The 20,369-nt window shown below is 33.1% G+C and overlaps 1 protein-coding gene across 1 annotated transcript in view; it reads right to left on the minus strand.

Moving 5' to 3' along the window:
• C10H12orf40 (chromosome 10 C12orf40 homolog) overlaps positions 1-20,369 on the minus strand; it is a 119,512-nt gene that overhangs the window by 85,188 nt on the left and 13,955 nt on the right. Inside the window, exons 2-7 of the mRNA XM_010366144.2 lie at positions 16,114-16,153; positions 13,155-13,293; positions 10,611-10,743; positions 10,189-10,237; positions 7,865-8,050; positions 5,327-5,442 (exon numbers count right to left, since the gene is read on the minus strand). Coding sequence (XP_010364446.2) covers positions 5,327-5,442; positions 7,865-8,050; positions 10,189-10,237; positions 10,611-10,743; positions 13,155-13,293; positions 16,114-16,153 — 663 coding nt within the window. The remainder of the gene's footprint in view (positions 1-5,326; positions 5,443-7,864; positions 8,051-10,188; positions 10,238-10,610; positions 10,744-13,154; positions 13,294-16,113; positions 16,154-20,369) is intronic.

A 20,369-nucleotide genomic window follows, 5' to 3' on the forward strand; every position in this document is an offset into this window, starting at 1 on the left:
TGGATATATGTTATCATTTGAGTATGTACCTAGAAATGGAACCACTGGGTCGTATGGTAAGTCTGCTGAACACTTTTTTAAAAAAAATTTTTATTATTATACTTTAAGTTCTAGGGTACATGTGCATGACGTGCAGGTTTGTTACATATGTATACTTGTGCCATGTTGGTGTGCTGCACCCTTTTACAGCCTTATTCTATAAGCTTTTTTCTATTTTTAAATTTTAAAAAATGTTTTCCTTACTTTTAGCCTTTTTTGTTAAAAACTAGGACATAAACATACATTAGCCTAGGTCCATACAGGGTCAGGATCATCAATATCACTGTCTTTCAGTTCCCCATCTTGTCCCACTGGAAGGTCTTCAGGGGCACTGATTCGCAGGGAACTATCATTTCCTATGATAACAATGCCTTCTTCTGGAATATCTCCTGAAGGACCTGCCTGAGCCTGTTTTAAAATTAACTTTTTTTTTAATAAGTAGAAAGAGCACACTCTAAAATAACAATAGTACAATAAATACATAAACCATTAACAAGTCATTTATTATCAGTATCAATTATTATATATTATACATAATTGTATATGCTATGCTTTTATATGACTGGCAGGTCTGTTAATACCAGCATTACCACAAACACATAAGTAATGAGTTGTGCTACTACATTACAACAGCTGCGATGTCACTAAATGGTAGGAATTTTTCAGCTCCATTATAATCTTATGGGACCATATATGCTGTTCATTGTTGACTGGAACATTGTTATGCAGCACATAACTGTGTATGCTTTCTATACAAATTCTTCCAGAAAATTAAACATGATGGAATACTTCCCAGCTCATTCTATGACACTGGCATTATGCTGATCAAAACCAGACTAAGACATTATAAGAAAAGAAACCTACAAAATAATATTCCTCATGAAGACTGATGAATTTCCTAACAAAATGTTACCAAATCAAAACCAAGAATACATAACAAGAGTAACATATTGTGAAAGGTGGGATTTATCCCAGGAATATAAGGTTGGTTTAACTTAGAAAAAAAAAAAAAAAAAAAAAAGCCTGATGTGGGGCAGGATCTTCTAGGATGACAGAGTGAGCAATCTGGCAAATACTCTCCCACAAAATGCAATGTTAAAACCAGACAAAATGTGCAAAAACAACCATTTCAGAATGTGTGAAGTAACCAAAGGCACACGATAAACTGAGAAGCAGTACTTCAAGAAAACTACTGAGCCTTAGTAGAAATAGTAGGTGTCCATAAAGTTTTAGCCTGGAGCTGTCCCTTCCCTCCACCAGCTACACCAAACATGAAAAAAAGAGAGAGGGTGCATATCTAGAATTAAAGAAGTGATATAACCACCAACCTTACAGAAACTAAAAGGATTTCAAGGGTATACTATAAACAACTTCATGGTAACAAATCATGCAACTTAGATGAAATGGACAAATTCCTAGAAAAACACAAATCACCACAACTGACACAAGAACAAACTAGAAAATCTGAACAGACCATAACAAGAAAATGAACTAGTAATTAAGTGTTCTCACTAAAAAAAGTCCACGTGCAGATGGCTTCACTGGTGAATTCTAAGAAAAACTTAGAAAATAAATAATACCAATCCTCTACAAATTCTTACATAAAACAGGAGGAAACACTTTCAACTTATTCTATGAGGCCAGTATTACCCTGATACCAAAGTCAAACAATCACAAAGAAATAAAAAATTCAGACAAATATTCTTAATATAGACACAAAAACCATTAACAAAATATTAGCAAACCAAATACAACAACATATGGGGAGCACTATACACCAAGCAGTTTTTACCCCATCAATACAAGGTGGTTTGACACCTGAAAATAAATTATTATATATTAACAGGTTAAAGGAAAAAAAAAATATCATAATTTCAAGAGGCATGGAAGGAGCGCTTGACAAAATTCATGATAAAAACTCTCACTGCTAAACAGAAGAGAACTTTCACAACCTGATAAAGGACGCTTACAAAAACACCTACAGCTAACATCATACTTACTGGTGAAAGACTGAATGCTTTTTCCCTAAAACTGAGAAGAATAAGCACATCTGCTCTTGCCACTGCTATTCAGCGTTGTACTGGAGGTTCTAGTACAACTTCTAGCGAAGTTAAGCAAGAAAAGGAAGTCAAAATTGCTCCCTGGCCTTTTGGCTAAGATCACGTTCAAAAAGAAAAAAAAAAAAAAAAGGAAGAAGAAGAAGGAGGCATCCAGATTGAAAAGAGAGGTAAAAATATCTTTACTTACAGACAATATATTCCACCATGATTTAAAAAAAAACCCTACTCAACTATTACTAGAACTAATAATGAATTTGTCAAGGTCAAAAGATATAAGATTCATATACAAAAATCAATTGTATTTCTATACACTACCAATGAATAATCCAAAATGAAATTGGGAAAGTAATTCCATTTACAATAGCATAAAAAGAATAAAATACTAGGAAGAAAGAAACAAGGCTTATATCCTGAAAACTATAATACATTATTGAAGAAATTTAAAAAGATGAAAGAGGAAAAACATTTTATGCTTGCGGACTGGCAAACTCACTATGCTATAGATAGATAGCAATTCTATCAAAATTAATCTATAAATTCAACATAACCTCTTAAAATCCAAATAGATTTGGTTTCTGGTTTTTGGTTTTGTTGCAGAAACTGACCAGCAGATCCTAAAATTTATATGGAAATGCAAAGGATTAAGAAGAGCCAAAACATTTTTGAAAAAAAAAATGTTGGACTAATACACTTCTTTGATTTCAAAACTAATAATAAAGCTACAGTAACCATGACAGTTTGTTACTAACATAATCAACAGAACAGAATTGAGATTCCAGAAAAAAAAAAATCCTGTATTTACAGTCACCTTTTCTGACAAAGGTGCCAAAGCAATTAAGCAAGGAAAGAATATTCCTTTCCAAAAATGTAAATAATGGATTCAGACCCTTACCACACCCAACACATAAAAACTAACACAAAATGAAACACAGACCTACATGTAAGATCTAAAAGTATAAAACAGAAGAAAATCTTCATGACCTTGGGTTAGGCAAAGATTGGTTGGTTTTGACACCATAAGCACAATTAATAAATGAAAAAATTAGTAAGTTGGACTTCATCAAATTAAGCCTTTTGCACTTCAAAAAGGTACCAGTAATAACATGAAAAGGGTAAACATTTCACCAAAGAGTCACAAATAGCTAACATGCACATGAAAAGATGCCAAAATCATTAGTCATTAGGGAAATGCAAACTAAAAACATGAGATACTACTACACACTGACTAGAATGGGTTAAATTTTAAAAGACTGACTGTATCAAGTGTTGGCAAGGATGTGTTGCAATGTTCACCCATTGTTGATGGGAACATAAAATGATACAAATACCACTGGAAAATAGTTCGGTAGTTTTTGTAAAACTTAAACATGCAGCTAACACATGATCCAGTCATTCCACTTGCACCCAGGAGAAATGAAGTATATGTAAAAACAAAGACTTATACATGAACTGTCACAGCAGGTATATTTGGAATAGCCAAAAACTGGGGGGAAACACCAAATGCTCATGAACAGGTAAATGAATACGTTGTGCTATGTCCATACAATGAAATACTACTCTGCAATAAAAAGGAATGAACTATAGATATGGGCAACAACCAACATAGATGAATTTCAAAATAATTAAGCTGAGACAGCAACACAAAGCAGATCAGTGGTTGCTTTGGGATAGGTGTAAAGGATGTGAAGCAATAGAGGGAAGGGATTACCAAGGTACCCAAATAAACTACCAGGGACAATAAATGTGTTCATGTGTCATTATCTTTGACATTGTCAAAAGTTATTAAAGTGCATATATTCATTATCATAGTTAAATAAGTTTAGTTTATTTTATGCCAATTGTACATTCATAAAACTGTTTTTAAAAATGTATCTCAGAACAAAAAAGAACTATTATGTGGCATTACAACTCTCCAGGCAAGAAAGAATGATGTCATAGACTGGGATGGAGCCCATAGAAACAGAAATGTAAGTAGATAATTTTAAAGTTTATTAAAATACAGAATTGACAACACCTTTTTGGCGAAATGGATATTGAGAGTTGAAGGAAAGGAAGGAATCAAGGACAACTTTTATATTGGCTTTGGCAACTGAGTGAATAGTGGTGCCATTTACTAAAATAAGGAAACTAGGATAGTATGACAGATTCAAGGTTTCTCATCACATCACCAGGAGTGGGTCAAACTGGTTTTACAAGCTTAATAGGTTTTAAAACAACAAATTAGGGTTCACAGAACTCCCTGTTACCCACAGTTTCACTTTCTGTAGTTTCTGCTTTCCATGGTCTACAACCCACAGTCAATCGTAGTCCACAAATAGGTAAGTACAGTTTATATAGTAAGATACTTTGAGACCAAGAGAAGAGACCACACTCTTATAACTTTTAACAGTATATTATTATAATTGTTCTATTATTAGTTATTGTTGTTAATCTATTACTGTCCCTAACATAAATTAAACTTTACCATAGGTATGTATGCATACAAGAAAACATAGCATTTATAGGATTTGGCACTGTCTGCAATTTCGGGATTCCACTGGGGGTTTTGGAACGCATCCCCTGTGGATAAGGTGGCACTACTGTACTGTATCTACAGACATCTAGAAAATAAAAGTGGGATTCTATTCAACTACCACAAATGTGAAAAAGAAATCACGATTTTTGCAGAAAAAGAAAACAGTAATTCATGGAGATTACAAAATGTGCAAAATACCTTTGTCCAAAATAATTTTAAAACTAAATAAATGACTCTGGGAGGCTAAGTGGGCAGATCACTTGAGGCCAGAAGATTGAGACCAGCCTGGACAACGTGGTGAAACCCCATCTCTACTAAAAATTCAAAAATTAGCCAATTGGCTGTGGTGACACACACCTGTAATCCCAGCTACTCTGGTGCTAAGGCACAAGAATCACTTGAACTCAGGAGGCGTAGGTTGCAGTGAGCTGAGATAATTGTGCCACTGCACTCCAGCCTGGGTGAAAGAGTGAGACTTCTCCAAAAATAAAAAATAAACAAATGAATTAAAGGTAGATGTTCACGTTATAAAATAATTACTTACACTATTTTAATTAAATAATATGTTTTACTTTGTGATTTTTTTTCTAGAAGTATTACTTAGGACTGTTTATATTTTTAACTAAAAATATTTCTGTCCATTAAAATCAAATTTCTAAGGGAAAGTACAGAATGCTACAACTTCTTTATTTCCTTCAGCATCTTTGCTTACCTGTTTAATCTTTCAAATAATGTCCCAAATTGTGTAGTTTTATGTGATGGACTGAGAACATCTTGACTTTTATTTAATTTGGAAAGCAAGGAATCAGAACAGTTAACATTACTGAGCTGAAAAAAAAAAATTGAAGAAACTGCCAAAATAGTAAATGTACATATATACAATTTAAATTATTTACCATAAAATGTCATGTAAATGAACTACATTTATATTTTAAAATTGTAAAAATAGTCCAAAAGAAAGTAATTTTACTACTTATTGAAAACAAAATAAATACTTTCCTAACAAAAAAAGTCAATACCAGTATTTGAGTCATTGTTAAAATAACAGAATTGATACTATGGTAAGCTAACCATTTTCTCCAAATTAAAAAATGAAAATAAAAGAACCAAAAAAACCACCGAGGACACGAGGATCTTGAATAACTATAAGTTAAATTTCTCTGACAGAAAATAATAATGTGTCCCAAGACACAAGAGCTATAATTATCTCAGTTCTGTCCATTTACTGAGTAACTTTAGATTGCTACTTTAATTTTTCTGAATATCAACATTATTCAGTTCAAAAGGGGGATAGTTTGTGAATATATAATACTATATTTTATTTGTTGAATATGTAATACTATATTCTCTTCTCTTTTGATTTCTTTCTTATTTTAAGGGATAATGTTTTGCACCTCTGTCACTCTCTCAGATGTATTAGTTAGCTGAGACATTAGTGTAAGCTCTCTCTGACTTTAGTACATTTTTTTCCAATTGATTATTGGAAATAATCAATTTGTTAATGTGGAAAGTACCCTATAAATGTAACTTACTATATTGGCCCAACACTAATCTATTCAACAATGATTTTTATCTGTCATACATTTGATTTATAACTCATGAAACATAGAAATGAGAAGTCCAAACACAACCAATGACAGAATTGTCAGAAAAAAAAAAAAAAAGAGAGTCAAAAAAAGACACTGAAAGTCTTTGGGGGAAAAAAATATACTAAAGTCAGAGAGAGCTTACACTAATGTCTCAGCTAACTAATACATCTGAGAGAGTGACAGAGGTGCAAAACATTATCCCTAAAAATAAGAAAGAAATCAAAAGAGAAGAGAATATAGTATTACATATTCAACAAATACTACTTAACTAAGGATCAGGACACCTCAAGCCACTTTTTCTTCTAACTTGTTTTTCAACCCATTTTCTTTTGTATCTTATAATTTCATTGTAATTATTTTCACTTTTTTTGAAATTCCTCCAAGTACACTATTAAGTACTTCCCTAGTATTTCATGATGTGACACTATGATTGAAAAGGGACATTTTCTCTTTCCAGTCTTTTACCATGTTAATTATAACATTATTTACCTCTCTGGAGCTCATCATTAACCTGCAGTCTATAATATGTATAGGCAAGAAAGTTAACTAGAGATTGCACAGGTGTTTTATCCTTTATCCTTAAACTATTTAATAGAGCAAGGATGAGTTATAAGCTGATCTAGAATGCAGGATTTTGTCTTACGAAATATAAACTGAATGGGTAATAGAATGTCTTTCATTGCATCATTTGAAAAGTATTGGGCCTTTATAATAAGGCTAGCATGGGTCACAGAAATGTAATACTTCATTTTCCCTTATCTGGGAAGTCTTTAATAAAAACTTTAACAAAATGGAATTATATATAACTATCATATGGCATATATATAACTGATATGCTATAATATATAGCTATAATATAATTTCTAAAATTTAGAACTATAAATTAATTATAAATTGATTTATAAATAATATATAAATGTCATAAAACCACTGCATGCTAAAAATAAGATAAATTCAAAACTAAGCATTCCTATTAACAAGACATAGTGCTTACATAAGCATTTTCCTAATTACCGTTTAATTAAATTTCATTTTTAGTAGATTATTTCCTGGTATGCTTTATGACAGATGTATTTTAGAATCTTAATATTTACATATTTTATATTTTTAACTTTAGAGGACACAATGATTGAACAACATTTTAGCACTACATATCTCCACATATTTGTATAGTATTGATCAAAAAACAAACATAAAAACTTGTCATCTTTCAAATTACAAAAAGAATCAAGCCATCACAATTCACACTTTAAGACTACTATGACATCTCTGAAACTGTATATTGCTTTCACAGGACACTTTCCATATCATGCATATTGGGTCATCATGACATCACCAACTAATCAATTACAGTGATTATAAACATCAACTACTATATAACACACTGAACTACTTTCAATTCTACTATCAATAGTTTTCTAATAGAATGATAAATTCCAAGATTTTTTTAAAAAAACACCCCAGCTCTGAGATTCACAATCTTCTGCACTGCAAAGAATTAAGTTTTTGATCTAATGGGAATTATCCCTAATTTATCTCCTAATTTTTTTATATCTATAGCAATTCAAAATATAAATATTTTAAATCTATAAAAAGAGAAAAAAAGAGTTTCATGAAAATATAATGATATAAAATGCTAAGAAGTAATGATTCAAAGGTACCTGGTCATTCTGCTTTTTTTCATATGCAAGTTTCTGAGGAGTAGGTGCTATTCCAGGTGTGAAATTTAGTTTTGAAATATGTCTGTTAGAAGCTAACTCCACTGAAAAAGATGGTGGAGTGAAACTGCAGTTCTCTATTTTGCTGAACTGAGGGTCAAGCGTACTATATGAGTCCATGCCTCGTGACTACAGGAAAGAAGATAAAATCATTTACATTACCAAAATATGTAAACTAGAGAAGAGGAAAGTTAAAACAGTGAAATTAAAATAAGTGAAAAGGGCAGGGGTTACAAAAGAAAAAGTCCTCGTATATTTGTTTGAGTTCTTTGTAGATTCTGGATATTAGCCCTTTGTCAGATGAGTAGGTTGCAAAAATTTTCTCCCATTCTGTAGGTTGCCTGTTCACTCTGATGGTAGTTTCTTTTGCTGTGCAAAAGCTCTTTAGTTTAATTAGATCCCATTTGTCAATTTTGGCTTTTGCTGCCGTTGCTTTTGGTGTTTTAGACATGAAGTCCTTGCCCATGCCTATGTCCTGAATGGTACTACCTAGATTTTCTTCTAGGGTTTTTATGGTATTAGGTCTAACATTTAAGTCTCTAATCCATCTTGAATTAATCTCAACCCCATCAAAAAGTGGGGAAAGGATATGAACAGACATTTCTCAAAAGAAGATATTCATACAGCCAACAGACACATGAAAAAATGCTCATCATCACTCGCCATCAGAGAAATGCAAATCAAAACCACAATGAGATACCATCTCACACCAGTTAGAATGGCAATCATTAAGAAGTCAGGAAACAACAGGTGTTGGAGAGGATGTGGAGAAATAGGAACACTTTTACACTGTTGGTGGGATTGTAAACTAGTTCAACCATTATGGAAAACAGTATGGCAATTCCTCAAGGATGTAGAACTAGATGTACCATATGACCCAGCCATCCCACTACTGGGTATATACCCAAAGGATTATAAATTATTCTACTACAAAGACAGATGCACACGTATGTTTATTGCGGCACTATTCACAATAGCAAAGACTTGGAATCAACACAAATGTCCATCTGTGACAGACTGGATTAAGAAAATGTGGCACATATACACCATGGAATACTATGCAGCCATAAAAAAGGATGAGTTTGCGTCCTTTGTAGGGACATGGATGCAGCTGGAAACCATCATTCTTAGCAAACTATCACAAGAAGAGAAAACCAAACACCGCATGTTCTCACTCATAGGTGGGAACTGAACAATGAGATCACTTGGACTCGGGAAGGGGAACATCACGCACTGGGGCCTATTATGGGGAGGGGGGAGGAGGGAGGGAGCATTGGGGAGTTATACGTGATATAAATGATGAATTGATGGGTGCTGACGAGTTGATGGGTGCAGCACACCAACATGGCATAAGTTTACATATGTAACAAACCTGCACGTTATGCACATGTACCCTAGAACTTAAAATATAATAAAAAATAAATAAATAAATAAATAAATAAATAAATAAATAAATAAATAAAAGAAAAAGTCCTAAGGCAAGGCAACCCATCAGTAATTGACAGAACTTACTAGGAAGAGAGTGGTTATCAGCGAACGCTATATACTCAAGAGCACCTTTCCCTCTGCCTACCCTACTCCTGCTCCTCTCCATCCTCCATTCCTGTAGGCTACCTTCTAAAGACAGGAAATCTGACTTTCATTAACCCATAATCCAGGTGACAAGATTTCTAAGGGATTTTAGTATCATTGCCATTATCTTTCTGATCTAGCTTAACTCTGGCAATTCAAAGGAAAAAAAATGATAGCTAACAAAATGACATTAGATGTTAAAGTTTCAAGCTTTAATTATATTTAATTATAATCTATGCATTTTCTAATTGATTAAAATTTTATTTGCTAAGAAAATTATTTGCTATACTTTGAAAGCGAAATCATCTTGGGATCCACGTGATGGTTGGACATCACAATTTGATATAAAGTAATCTGGTTACTATGTTTGAACAGATGAATTGCTCAATAATCACGTGAACCCAAAGTAAGAATCCCTAAGTGAATTGTCCTTGGCAGCTCATCAGTAACAAGCAAAATCAAATGTTATGCAAACATAGGCCTAGTCACATTACCAGTAGTCCAAAGGGATTCTCATAAGCAATCAATTAAAATATTCTCAAGGCATAGTTTTCCCACCAAGAAAACTTTTAAAAGAATTAAAGACTCAAAATTTTCTTTAAAATAATTTTCTCCAGTATTCAGACATTTAGATCATTAGGTGGCATGTCACAATTGCTGAAATAACTTATAGAATTTTTTTTTTTAAATCTCACCTGGACTGGGCCAAGATCTTCCTTGCTACTTAGTCTTTGATAGTTTATACTAATGAAAAGAAAAATTGAGGTTAAAAATATAAATGGAAATAAAATTGACTGTCCTTTCCTGTATTTAAAATTCATACTGTTCTACACAAAACACACAGAAACCTATGTAAATCATTAGAGGGTCATAATATTACCAGTTTTATAAAAATTATATTAATACTAGAGATAGACATTTTTATGATAAGGTAAGTCAAAGTGTACAAAATCTGTATCATTTGATAAAGGTCTTAATCATTATATAATACTGTTAACAGCCAAACAAACAAAAACTGGAGGTAGAAGGTAAGTATTTTATACATTTTCCAGTGAGTAAAAGTGTTGATAATAACCAGTTTAAACATCTAATAATACAAATCCTAGCTAAAACCTACTTGGTTTCTGTATCATCAAGGCAGAGTTTAGAAGGTACACAGTGAGGCGACATTGGGAGTTCTAAATTATGCTTTCTTAGGGGCATTTTTATGCCTCTATTCATGTTCACATGGGTTGGTTTCCTCACAGTTTCTACAATAAAAAGTATATAATTATAATTTTAAAATAAGAGTAATAAAATCTTGTAAAAGTACTGCTTAATATATAATGTTCATTACATAAATGTACATCTAAGAAATTTTACTAAAATATTTACATTCTATCAGTGTTAATAAATCATTACAATATAAACAACTATCACAGAGACTTTAAAACATATTTTTCTTCATCATCTTATATACTCATTATAGGTGCCCTATTAATTTAGTTCTACTTTTTCTTCCACCAAGATTTCTCCGATCTCCAAACTATATTGGATACTATGTTATATATTCCCACTGAACTTTATATTTTCCCTTTCTCTGGTCAGTACTTTCACCCACTGTATTTTTGTGATACACCCACCTCAACTATATACATAGTTATAGTGTAGATTTTATATCTTCTTACAAAACCCTGCCTCAAGCCAGGCACAGTGGCTCATGCCTGTAATCCCAGTTACTAAGGAGGCTGCAGTTGGAGGATTGCTTGAGGCCAAGAGTTCAAGACCAGCTTGGGCAACACAGTGAAACCCTGTCTTTAAAAACAAAACAAAATAAAACACTTGCCTCTCTGGATAAAATACGTGATTTGGCAGTAGCCATCTGACTAAAGGTGAACCAATAATAGCATCCCATTCTGCTAGTTATAAATGAAATTGTTTCACTGTGAGATTGGTACCAGTAGCACAAGGCAACATTCTTACAGTGGAATTTTAAAATGTGGGACCAGAGAAACAATTCTCAGTATTTCCTTGGTGGCAAAACTAGAGGAGGTGAGTAATATTAGTTTCTTAAGGCCATGTTTCAAGCCTCAATGATGAAGACAGTCTGAGAAAATAAAGTTAGTGATTGAAGTGAAAAAGAATCTTGATAGTATTCAAGTCCCTGTTTCGAGTCGTCTCTGAGGCCCACTGCACCATCACTCTTCCTGTTAAAGGAGTAAAAGATACCTGTTTTGAATTTCTGTCATTTGCAGCCATAAGTCCTGACTAATAAAGTTTGCTTTCTGTTTTATCCTCAGCACCCAATAGAGTACTTACAGTGGGTACCCATTAAAAATATGCTGAAGAAATAAATGAAAAGAAAGTGCAGGGGTTCAGGACATTATCCCCAAATAAGACGTCCTGCTATTTAAGAAAACAGCAGAAGCAAGAAGGTTACTCTCAGCTTCCCCCTGAAGCAGGTCATAAAACCCTCATTTGAGAGGTGCCCTGGTTATACTTGGAAGAAAATAATATCCCTATCTCTGAAGACACAGGGTCACAAAGGAGAACCTGAGCAAAGAGGTCTTGCTAAGATCCCCCTTAGTTTATTACTATTAGATCATTCTTTTAAAAATCCAATCATACTTCTCCACTTTTTCATCAAACCTGACAAGAAAAATACACAAGTTTAGCCATTTCTTCCAATCTTAAGATATTAACTTTCTTATCAAGGCTCTTGTGTCACATAAAACTTACTAAATAAATCTGTATGTTTTTATCCTGTTAATCTGTCTTTTGTTATTGAAGCTTTAGCCATAAACCTAGCAATGGATGAGGAAATATATTTGTATTACCCTACAACTGGGAATAAATAAAGGTAAATACATCAAAGAGATTTACAACAAAAAGTTTTATTCTCAAAGTCCATGAACAATGTATTTATTCCTTCTAGAGTATAACTCAATTTACTTGTGTAAACTGTTATCTATGGAGGGAGGAAAAAAATGACAGAGAAAGGAAATGAGGAAATATTAACAATACTCTGATGAATTTCTATCCCTTCCTGATAAATTGTCTTATTTTTATGCTCTCATTTTTAGCAGTTGTTTTAAAACTTAAATATCATACACAAGTTCCTCTGAGAGAGGAAAAATATACTCTAATTAAGCTTTTTATTTACTTGAAGAATCAAAATATATGACAAAATGGACTTTATTTTGCAGTATTAGACTGCTATGATTAACATCCCAGTAAAGTATAATAAATAATTCAAGTGATGACATAGGAAACTAGTCATTGAGGCAAAAATGTTTCCAGATCTTCCTTTCATACCTATCCTCTAAATATAAAGAATAGTTAATTTGTTGACATGTATTAACATTTATTCCCTGCTCTCTAGCTAAACTTTGGTAACTCCCTACCTGTATAGAATAATATAACTACTGTACTATAATAAGTTTAATGACACCTAATAAATTAGTTTTATATAACATATACACAACATAAAAATAAAAATAAATGGATTAAGCAACAAAACATTTTAAGCAGATATTAACTAGGCATCTAATTTAAGAGAGCAACCAAATTTTACAATTAATTTTCCACATGCTTTGAGCTCTAAAATTACAAACTAATGAGAAGGCTAAACATTATTATGATTACATCAAGTTCAAAACAGAATGCAACTGGAATGACTTACCAGGGATTTTCTTCTTGCAAGATATCTGATTTACCATATATAGGTTAAGAATGTCTAAGCTGACAGCAGAATTTTTGACAGGAGATAAAACTCCGAGTGATTTCATTTTTGATTTTAACCTGTGTTTTTCAAAATATTCCTAAAATAATTAAAAATTAAAAATAATGCAGCAAATATGTGGTTTTAAACAGAATTATAAATAATAAAAAGCAATCCTGTTATTAAGTCTTTGACTTGATATTTTTATATTTTGTGACATCTTTATATGTTTACAAATAAATTACAATTAATCATAACTTGCAGTTTGCCTAAAGACTAAATTTCACAGCCTTTTATGATCTTAAGCATAACCTTTAAAACAGAATGCTATAAAGCTATTCTCTGAAATCAAAAGATTAGAAATTATCTGTACATAGAAAGTTAAAAAAATCTAGTAACAGAACAACAATTCTGACAGGTCAAAATCTTGTTTTTCTACAAAGTATGCTATTCTGCAGATATAGAAGACCTTAAAAATATGCACAGCTGAGTGCCACTGAAAGTCAACAGAAATGAAGAAAAAAAAGCTATGTGCAAATTAATCTGCAACCAAAGCCAATTTCGTTTATTTGTTATCCCTCCAGGACTCCTAGATGTTTGTTTTTTAACCAGACTTGCACATAATTATCACTTTATCCAGTTTTTATTTTCTTTCTGTTTGAATTATTATTCTTTCTTATTGCCATTCTTTATCTTTCAGGTTACATCATTAATTCATTTAAATAAAAATTAACTATTTAATATTTATCAAGCCACTATTATGTGCTAGATATTAAGACACTGTGAAAACATCTTCTCTTCCATTATAACTCATTATAACTTCTCTTCCATTACATAACTCATAATATAATGCTATAAATGTAATTATAAATGTGAAATTGTCAGAAATGAGAAAAAGCCAAGATGGCAAAATATTTAGTGCAAGTCATAATCTGAAGAGGTTATATATCATATTTATTTTCAAGAAGTTGAGGCTCTTGCACAGTAACATCTCAGAATACTGTTAATTATAACTTTTAAGTTTGTAAAAATCTTGTAAGAACTATAAGAGACCTGCTAATGATCACACAAAAAAAGTAAATGTCTTGTTTTACAAAATAAATAATAGATAAAAGGATTTGTTCACATTTCATTTGAGTGATCTGGAACCCCAAATTAGACTAAAATGTATTTTTAAAGACTACACTATGGTTAAGCAATGAAATAACAGGATCTTCAGGATGTAAATATTTTTCCCCCTTGAAACAATAACTCAGTCATTGCTAGATCTTATAATTGATTGTGTCCTGGAATTAAGAACTTGTTAGTTCATCTGTACAAAGTACAAAGGCACTGTACTTTGTGGTGGATAAGACCATAGTGAGGGAGATGATGACACAAATAAATACAACTGACTGTGACTGGGGATGGTATCAAATTCTAGGAAAGGTATGTAAATTATTGTTTGGGAGTAGGGTGGGTACAAGGAAGGGAGGAGGACAAGGAAGATTTCTTAGGAAATGGGTTCTAAGATAGATAGATGAGTCAAGCTATTCAAAGAGGGTAGGAATATAAGGTTCCAGGAATAAGGAAGAACACCACAAAGATTGTCAAAGGGACTAAGCCTTTATTCCAGGAAATATGTTGAAGAAGTCTGTCCCATATTCTCTAGCCATCATGATAGCATCTAATACCAGTTCCAAGAAAGAACAGAAGTATGTAACTAATTGATTCACTGGACAAGACTAAGCTCAATTTTTTTGTCAAGTCTCACTTGGTAAAAACAACTAGAAAACAATTTGAAAAGAATAAGAAAACTTTCAGAAACCAAGTAATCAAATTTTAACTTGAAAACAGTCATTAAAAAGGAACAACCAGAGAGACAGAAATAAAATCTGGAGAATGTACCAAAGAAAGAACAGAAAGAATTTGTTTCAAGATGAAAGGAATGGCAAACTGTGTAGGAGATGACAACATAATAAAATGAATTGGACTGACAAATATCCTTTCAATTGAACAACATAAAGTTCATTGTTGATGTTAGCAAGATGACTGAGAAATGAATGAGATACAATATAAAAGGGGATAGCTTGGGAAGGAAAAGAAAACAGAGACGGTCACTATCCTGCTTTTATAATATCACTCCATTTTCTTTAAACTTTACTACCTTTGATCATATTAACATTATTGGTTTTTTTTCTGTTTTAGAACTTTATATAAAGGAATCTTACTGCTTATATTCTGTGAGTTTCTTCTTTTGCTCAACATTGTGTATTTGAGATTCATCTACATTAATTATATGCAGCTTATACATTTTCACTGCTATGCTATTACTTGGATATGCCATTGTTTGTTTAACCATTCTACTATTCTACTGCTAATGGATGTTGGGGCAGTTCTCTTTCCCTCTCCTTCCTTCCCTTTGCCTGTCTTCTTTCTCCTTCTCTCTCTCTCTGTTTGCTATTTCATCATAACAATGACTCAGGCAAATCTTGTACATATCCAAAAGGGCACATGTACAAGAGTTTCTTTGCTCAGTTGTAAGGCATATACATGCTCAACCTTACTATGGAAAGCAATCAGTGTAATAAAAAAATAAAGACAAACTAAATGGAAGTAGTACACAAGCTATGACACCATTATTGTTCATCATTTATTAGGTAATAAATGATTATTTAAATTATAATACCAATACTCAGGTAGTGAGAAGTGGTCAGATTTGGGATACATTTTGGAACCAGAAGGACAGCAGGAATCAACAATGATCTTTAAATCTCTGACTGAGCAAAATGCATGGCTAATTAAGGTATCAACAAGGATGTAGAAGAACAAAGGAAGATGGCCTCCAGTTTCACTTAGGTGAATGTATTGGTGGTAGAAAAACACTTCAAGGTCATTGTTCTCATCAGACTGACAAAAATAAAAACATTTTTTTCTTTACCTTTTGCTTTCTCCTTTCCTGCTTGATCAGAACCCTGGACCTGAAAAAGGAAGCAGAATAAAATATAGAGTGATTAAAGAAATGACCTTTAAGACAATTGCCAGTTTAGCTTAATAGAAGATTTAGAGTTAAAATCTAAAAGTGTAGTATCATTGCATTTTTTTCTGAAAAGAAACTATAAAAATATTCTTAAAGTATTTACAGTATGATGTTTCGCAAAATTTTCTTAGATAGGAAATCCAAGATCTAATTTAAAAAAACTGCATACTGATGATGAATAATTAAGTATAAAATAAATCTGAATTCTAATGCTAAGATAAGCAAAAAAAAAAAAAAAAAATGCATTGGAAAGAATATATCCCTGAAACATTCTTATCTGATAGCAATATTCTTGGTCAACATTCTTCTTTTTCTTTTTTTTTTATGGATTCTTTTTATTTTTTTTTTATTTTTTATAATTTTATTATTATACTTTAAGTTCTAGGGTACATGTGCATAACGTGCAGGTTTGTTACATATGTATACTTGTGCCATGTTGGTGTGCTGCACCCATCAACTCGTCAGCACCCACCAATTCGTCATTTATATCAGGTATAACTCCCAATGCAATCTCTCCCCCCTCCCCCCTCCCCATGATAGGCCCCGATGTATGATGTTCCCCTTCCCGAGTCCAAGTGATGTCATTGTTCAGTTCCCACCTATGAGTGAGAACATGCGGTGTTTGGTTTTCTGTTCTTGTGATAGTTTGCTAAGAATGATGGGTTCCAGCTGCATCCATGTCCCTACAAAGGACGCAAACTCATCCTTTTTTATGGCTGCATAATATTCCATGGTGTATATGTGCCACATTTTCTTAATCCAGTCTGTCACAGATGGACATTTGGGTTGATTCCAAGTCTTTGCTATTGTAAATAGTGCCACAATAAACATACGTGTGCATGTGTCTTTATAGCAGCATGATTTATAATCCTTTGGGTATATACCCAGTAGTGGGATGGCTGGGTCATATGGTACATCTAGTTCTAGATCCTTGAGGAATCGCCATACTGTTTTCCATAATGGTTGAACTAGTTTACAATCCCACCAACAGTGTAAAAGTGTTCCTATGTAGTACCATTCAGGACATAGGCATGGGCAAGGACTTCATGTCTAAAACACCAAAAGCAACGGCAGCAAAAGCCAAAATTGACAAATGGGATCTAATTAAACTAAGGAGCTTCTGCACAGCAAAAGAAACTACCATCAGAGTGAACAGACAACCTACAGAATGGGAGAAAATTTTTGCAATCTACTCATCTGACAAAGGGCTAATATCCAGAATCTACAAAGAACTCAAACAAATTTACAAGAAAAAAACAAACAACCCCATCAAAAAGTGGGTAAAGGATATGAACAGACATTTCTCAAAAGAAGACATTCATACAGTCAACAGACACATGAAAAAATGCTCATCATCACTGGCCATCAGAGAGATGCAAATCAACACCACAATGAGATACCATCTCACACCAGTTAGAATGGCAATCATTAAAAAGTCAGGAAACAACAGGTGCTGGAGAGGATGTGGAGAACATTCTTCTTTTTCTTTGTATTTCAACATTCTACTGAAATCAACAGAGAATAGAGAGGAAGTTGAAATCTACTTGGGATCTAAGGAAATGTCAAGTGTATTGCTAGAGCAACATCAGTTACATTAATATATCAGCTGTATTTACTTGAAATCTCATATCTATGTCTTAATCTGTTCAGGCTGCTATAACAAACTACCATAAAGCCAGGGAGCATATCAAGAAGAGAAATTTATTCCTCACAGTTCTAGAGGCTAGGGAGTCCAAGATCAAGGCACCAACAGATTCGACGTCTGGTGAGGGCCCACTTTCTGGTTTATAGATGACACTTTTTTGCAGTATCCTTATTTAGTAAAAGGGGTGAGCTAGCTCTATGCAACCTCTTTCACAAGGGTATGAATCTGAATCATGAAGACACTGCCCTTATGACCCAATCACCTTCCAGAGCCACCCCCCTCATACCATCATCTTGGGAGTCAGGATTTTAACATATGAACTTGGGGGAAACACAAAAATGCAGACAATAGCATCTTCTTTAAAAAAAAAAAAAAAAAAACTAGTAGTTCTAGATGTGCTTTGTATTGATAATCCTTGAGCCAAATACAGCACTGAATGCCAATGATAGTGCAGTATTTAATGGTTATATTTGTTCTATTAATAACAGTGGAACACTATAAAATATTCACGACAATATTACCAGATTTACATAACTTTTAGACATGCATAATACTATGGCCTCAAATTCAAGATTTATGTAAAAATAAGTAAAATGACACTGTGTCTTAACTATATAATATCTAATATCAAAATAGTCATCGCCAATACTAAATACCATATATCTTTCACCATTCTAGATACTTCAGACACTTTACATGTATAAGCTCATTTAATTCCATGGCAACTCTGTAAGGTAGGTTCTATTTCTGTACCCACTTTACTGATGAGGAAACTAAGGCAAAGACAGGTTAAGTAACTTCCCCAAGCTTATAAGTGGTAGAGGCAGAATTCAAATCCAGGGTGTCTGATATTGGAGTTCTTAGCCAAAACTGCCTTTCAAGTATATCAACTGAGAATATACAAAGTTGTTCATTTTTCCCAGTGATTTTCATAAACTTTACCAATGACAATTACTGAATACCCCAGACTTTGCAACTTATTGAATGTGTTCTTAAATACTTCCCATTAACTTCGTTCCCCCATGCAAGAACTAACCAGGCCCAACCCTACTTAATTTCTGAGATCAGGCACATTCAGGGTGGACTCATTAGAATCCAGCTGACTCATTAGCTATGTCTTAACTGACCATCTGAACTCATTGAGCAAAGAACCCTATATATTCTGCTGCATGCAGCATCATAAGTGTACTGCTGCCATTCAAACTTTACAAAGAAAAATTTAAAAAAATTTCATTTTACTGACTTATTTGCTAAGACTAAGGAGGACCTGAGAAATTAGTTTATTCTCCATCATTTTACAACTTGCAAAGCTTATGCACAGAAAGTAAAGTGACTTTTCAAAGTTCAGAAATATAAAAAGTATAATAGAGCTGGCAATATTACACCATCCAGACTAAAAAGAGTTAACAAAAATAAATGTTTATTGTATAAGCAGTTTCCATGTTATAGAGCTCAGTAAAACTAAGAAATCAAAATAAATACCGTCTTCATATATATATGCATTGTGTGATTTTATTCCAGGCTGATTTTCTCTTATTTAGGACATTCATGGCTATCACCAAATGCTACATACTACTTAATGCCCATCCCCATGTGCCTAAGAAAAAAATTAGAAAGTTAAGACCAATATCTACATCAGCCTAGCAATCACTAGACTGCAGTGAAAATGAAAAAGGATTCTGACATATATGTCAAAGGTCATTTCTTAAACAGAACATTTTAGAGTATTAAGGCTATCACTGTTATTAATAGAATGGTATGTCCACATAAACTAAATATTTTCCCGAATACAGTCACTCTCAATTATTTGCACTAAAGAAGAAGAGTGCGTCAGTCAGAATTCTTATAAGCAACAGAAAGTATATTTGGCTGATTCAAACAGAAAATAAATTTATTAAAAGAAAAATTGATAGCCAAACAGACCTGCTGAGAAGGCATGCTTGTCAAATGGCAAGAACAAGGAAGTCTAGGCAGTTTTGGGAATATGGCCAAAATAATGCAACAATTAGTCTCATAAGGATACCACTGCTGGCACTGGTGAATACTGGATACTGCTGACTATACCATTTCCACTCCTGGACAGCACTTCCCCTGGCATCCTTGTCCCTGAAAATTCAATCCTGCTGCAGCTCCTACAACTGCCTACTACAAAAACATGAACTGCAGTCCCTATTTTCTTGGTTCACTAACTCGATTCAAAGTACAAGATAAGAGCACCAAAATTGAGCTTAGATCATGTACCCATTCACTAGCTGCAAAACAGACTGGGAAACAAGTATCTAGGCTTGTTTATTTGTTGTTGTTGTTGTTGTTTTCAGCTTTACTATAGAGGAAGGTGGCCTGTACCTATCACCAAAACTCCTAAGGTGGTAGACAGATATATCACACATAAACAGGAGCCTCAGATACTGGTATGCCAAAGAACACAAATGTCTACTACACTGCTACAGTTAAATGAAAATAGGTAATGATCCAAAAGTCATTTTTATTTGGTTATGTCAGGATATATGTA

The sequence above is a fragment of the Rhinopithecus roxellana genome, chromosome 10 (assembly GCF_007565055.1).
Source record: "Rhinopithecus roxellana isolate Shanxi Qingling chromosome 10, ASM756505v1, whole genome shotgun sequence".
Taxonomy (NCBI): Eukaryota; Metazoa; Chordata; class Mammalia; order Primates; family Cercopithecidae; genus Rhinopithecus; species Rhinopithecus roxellana.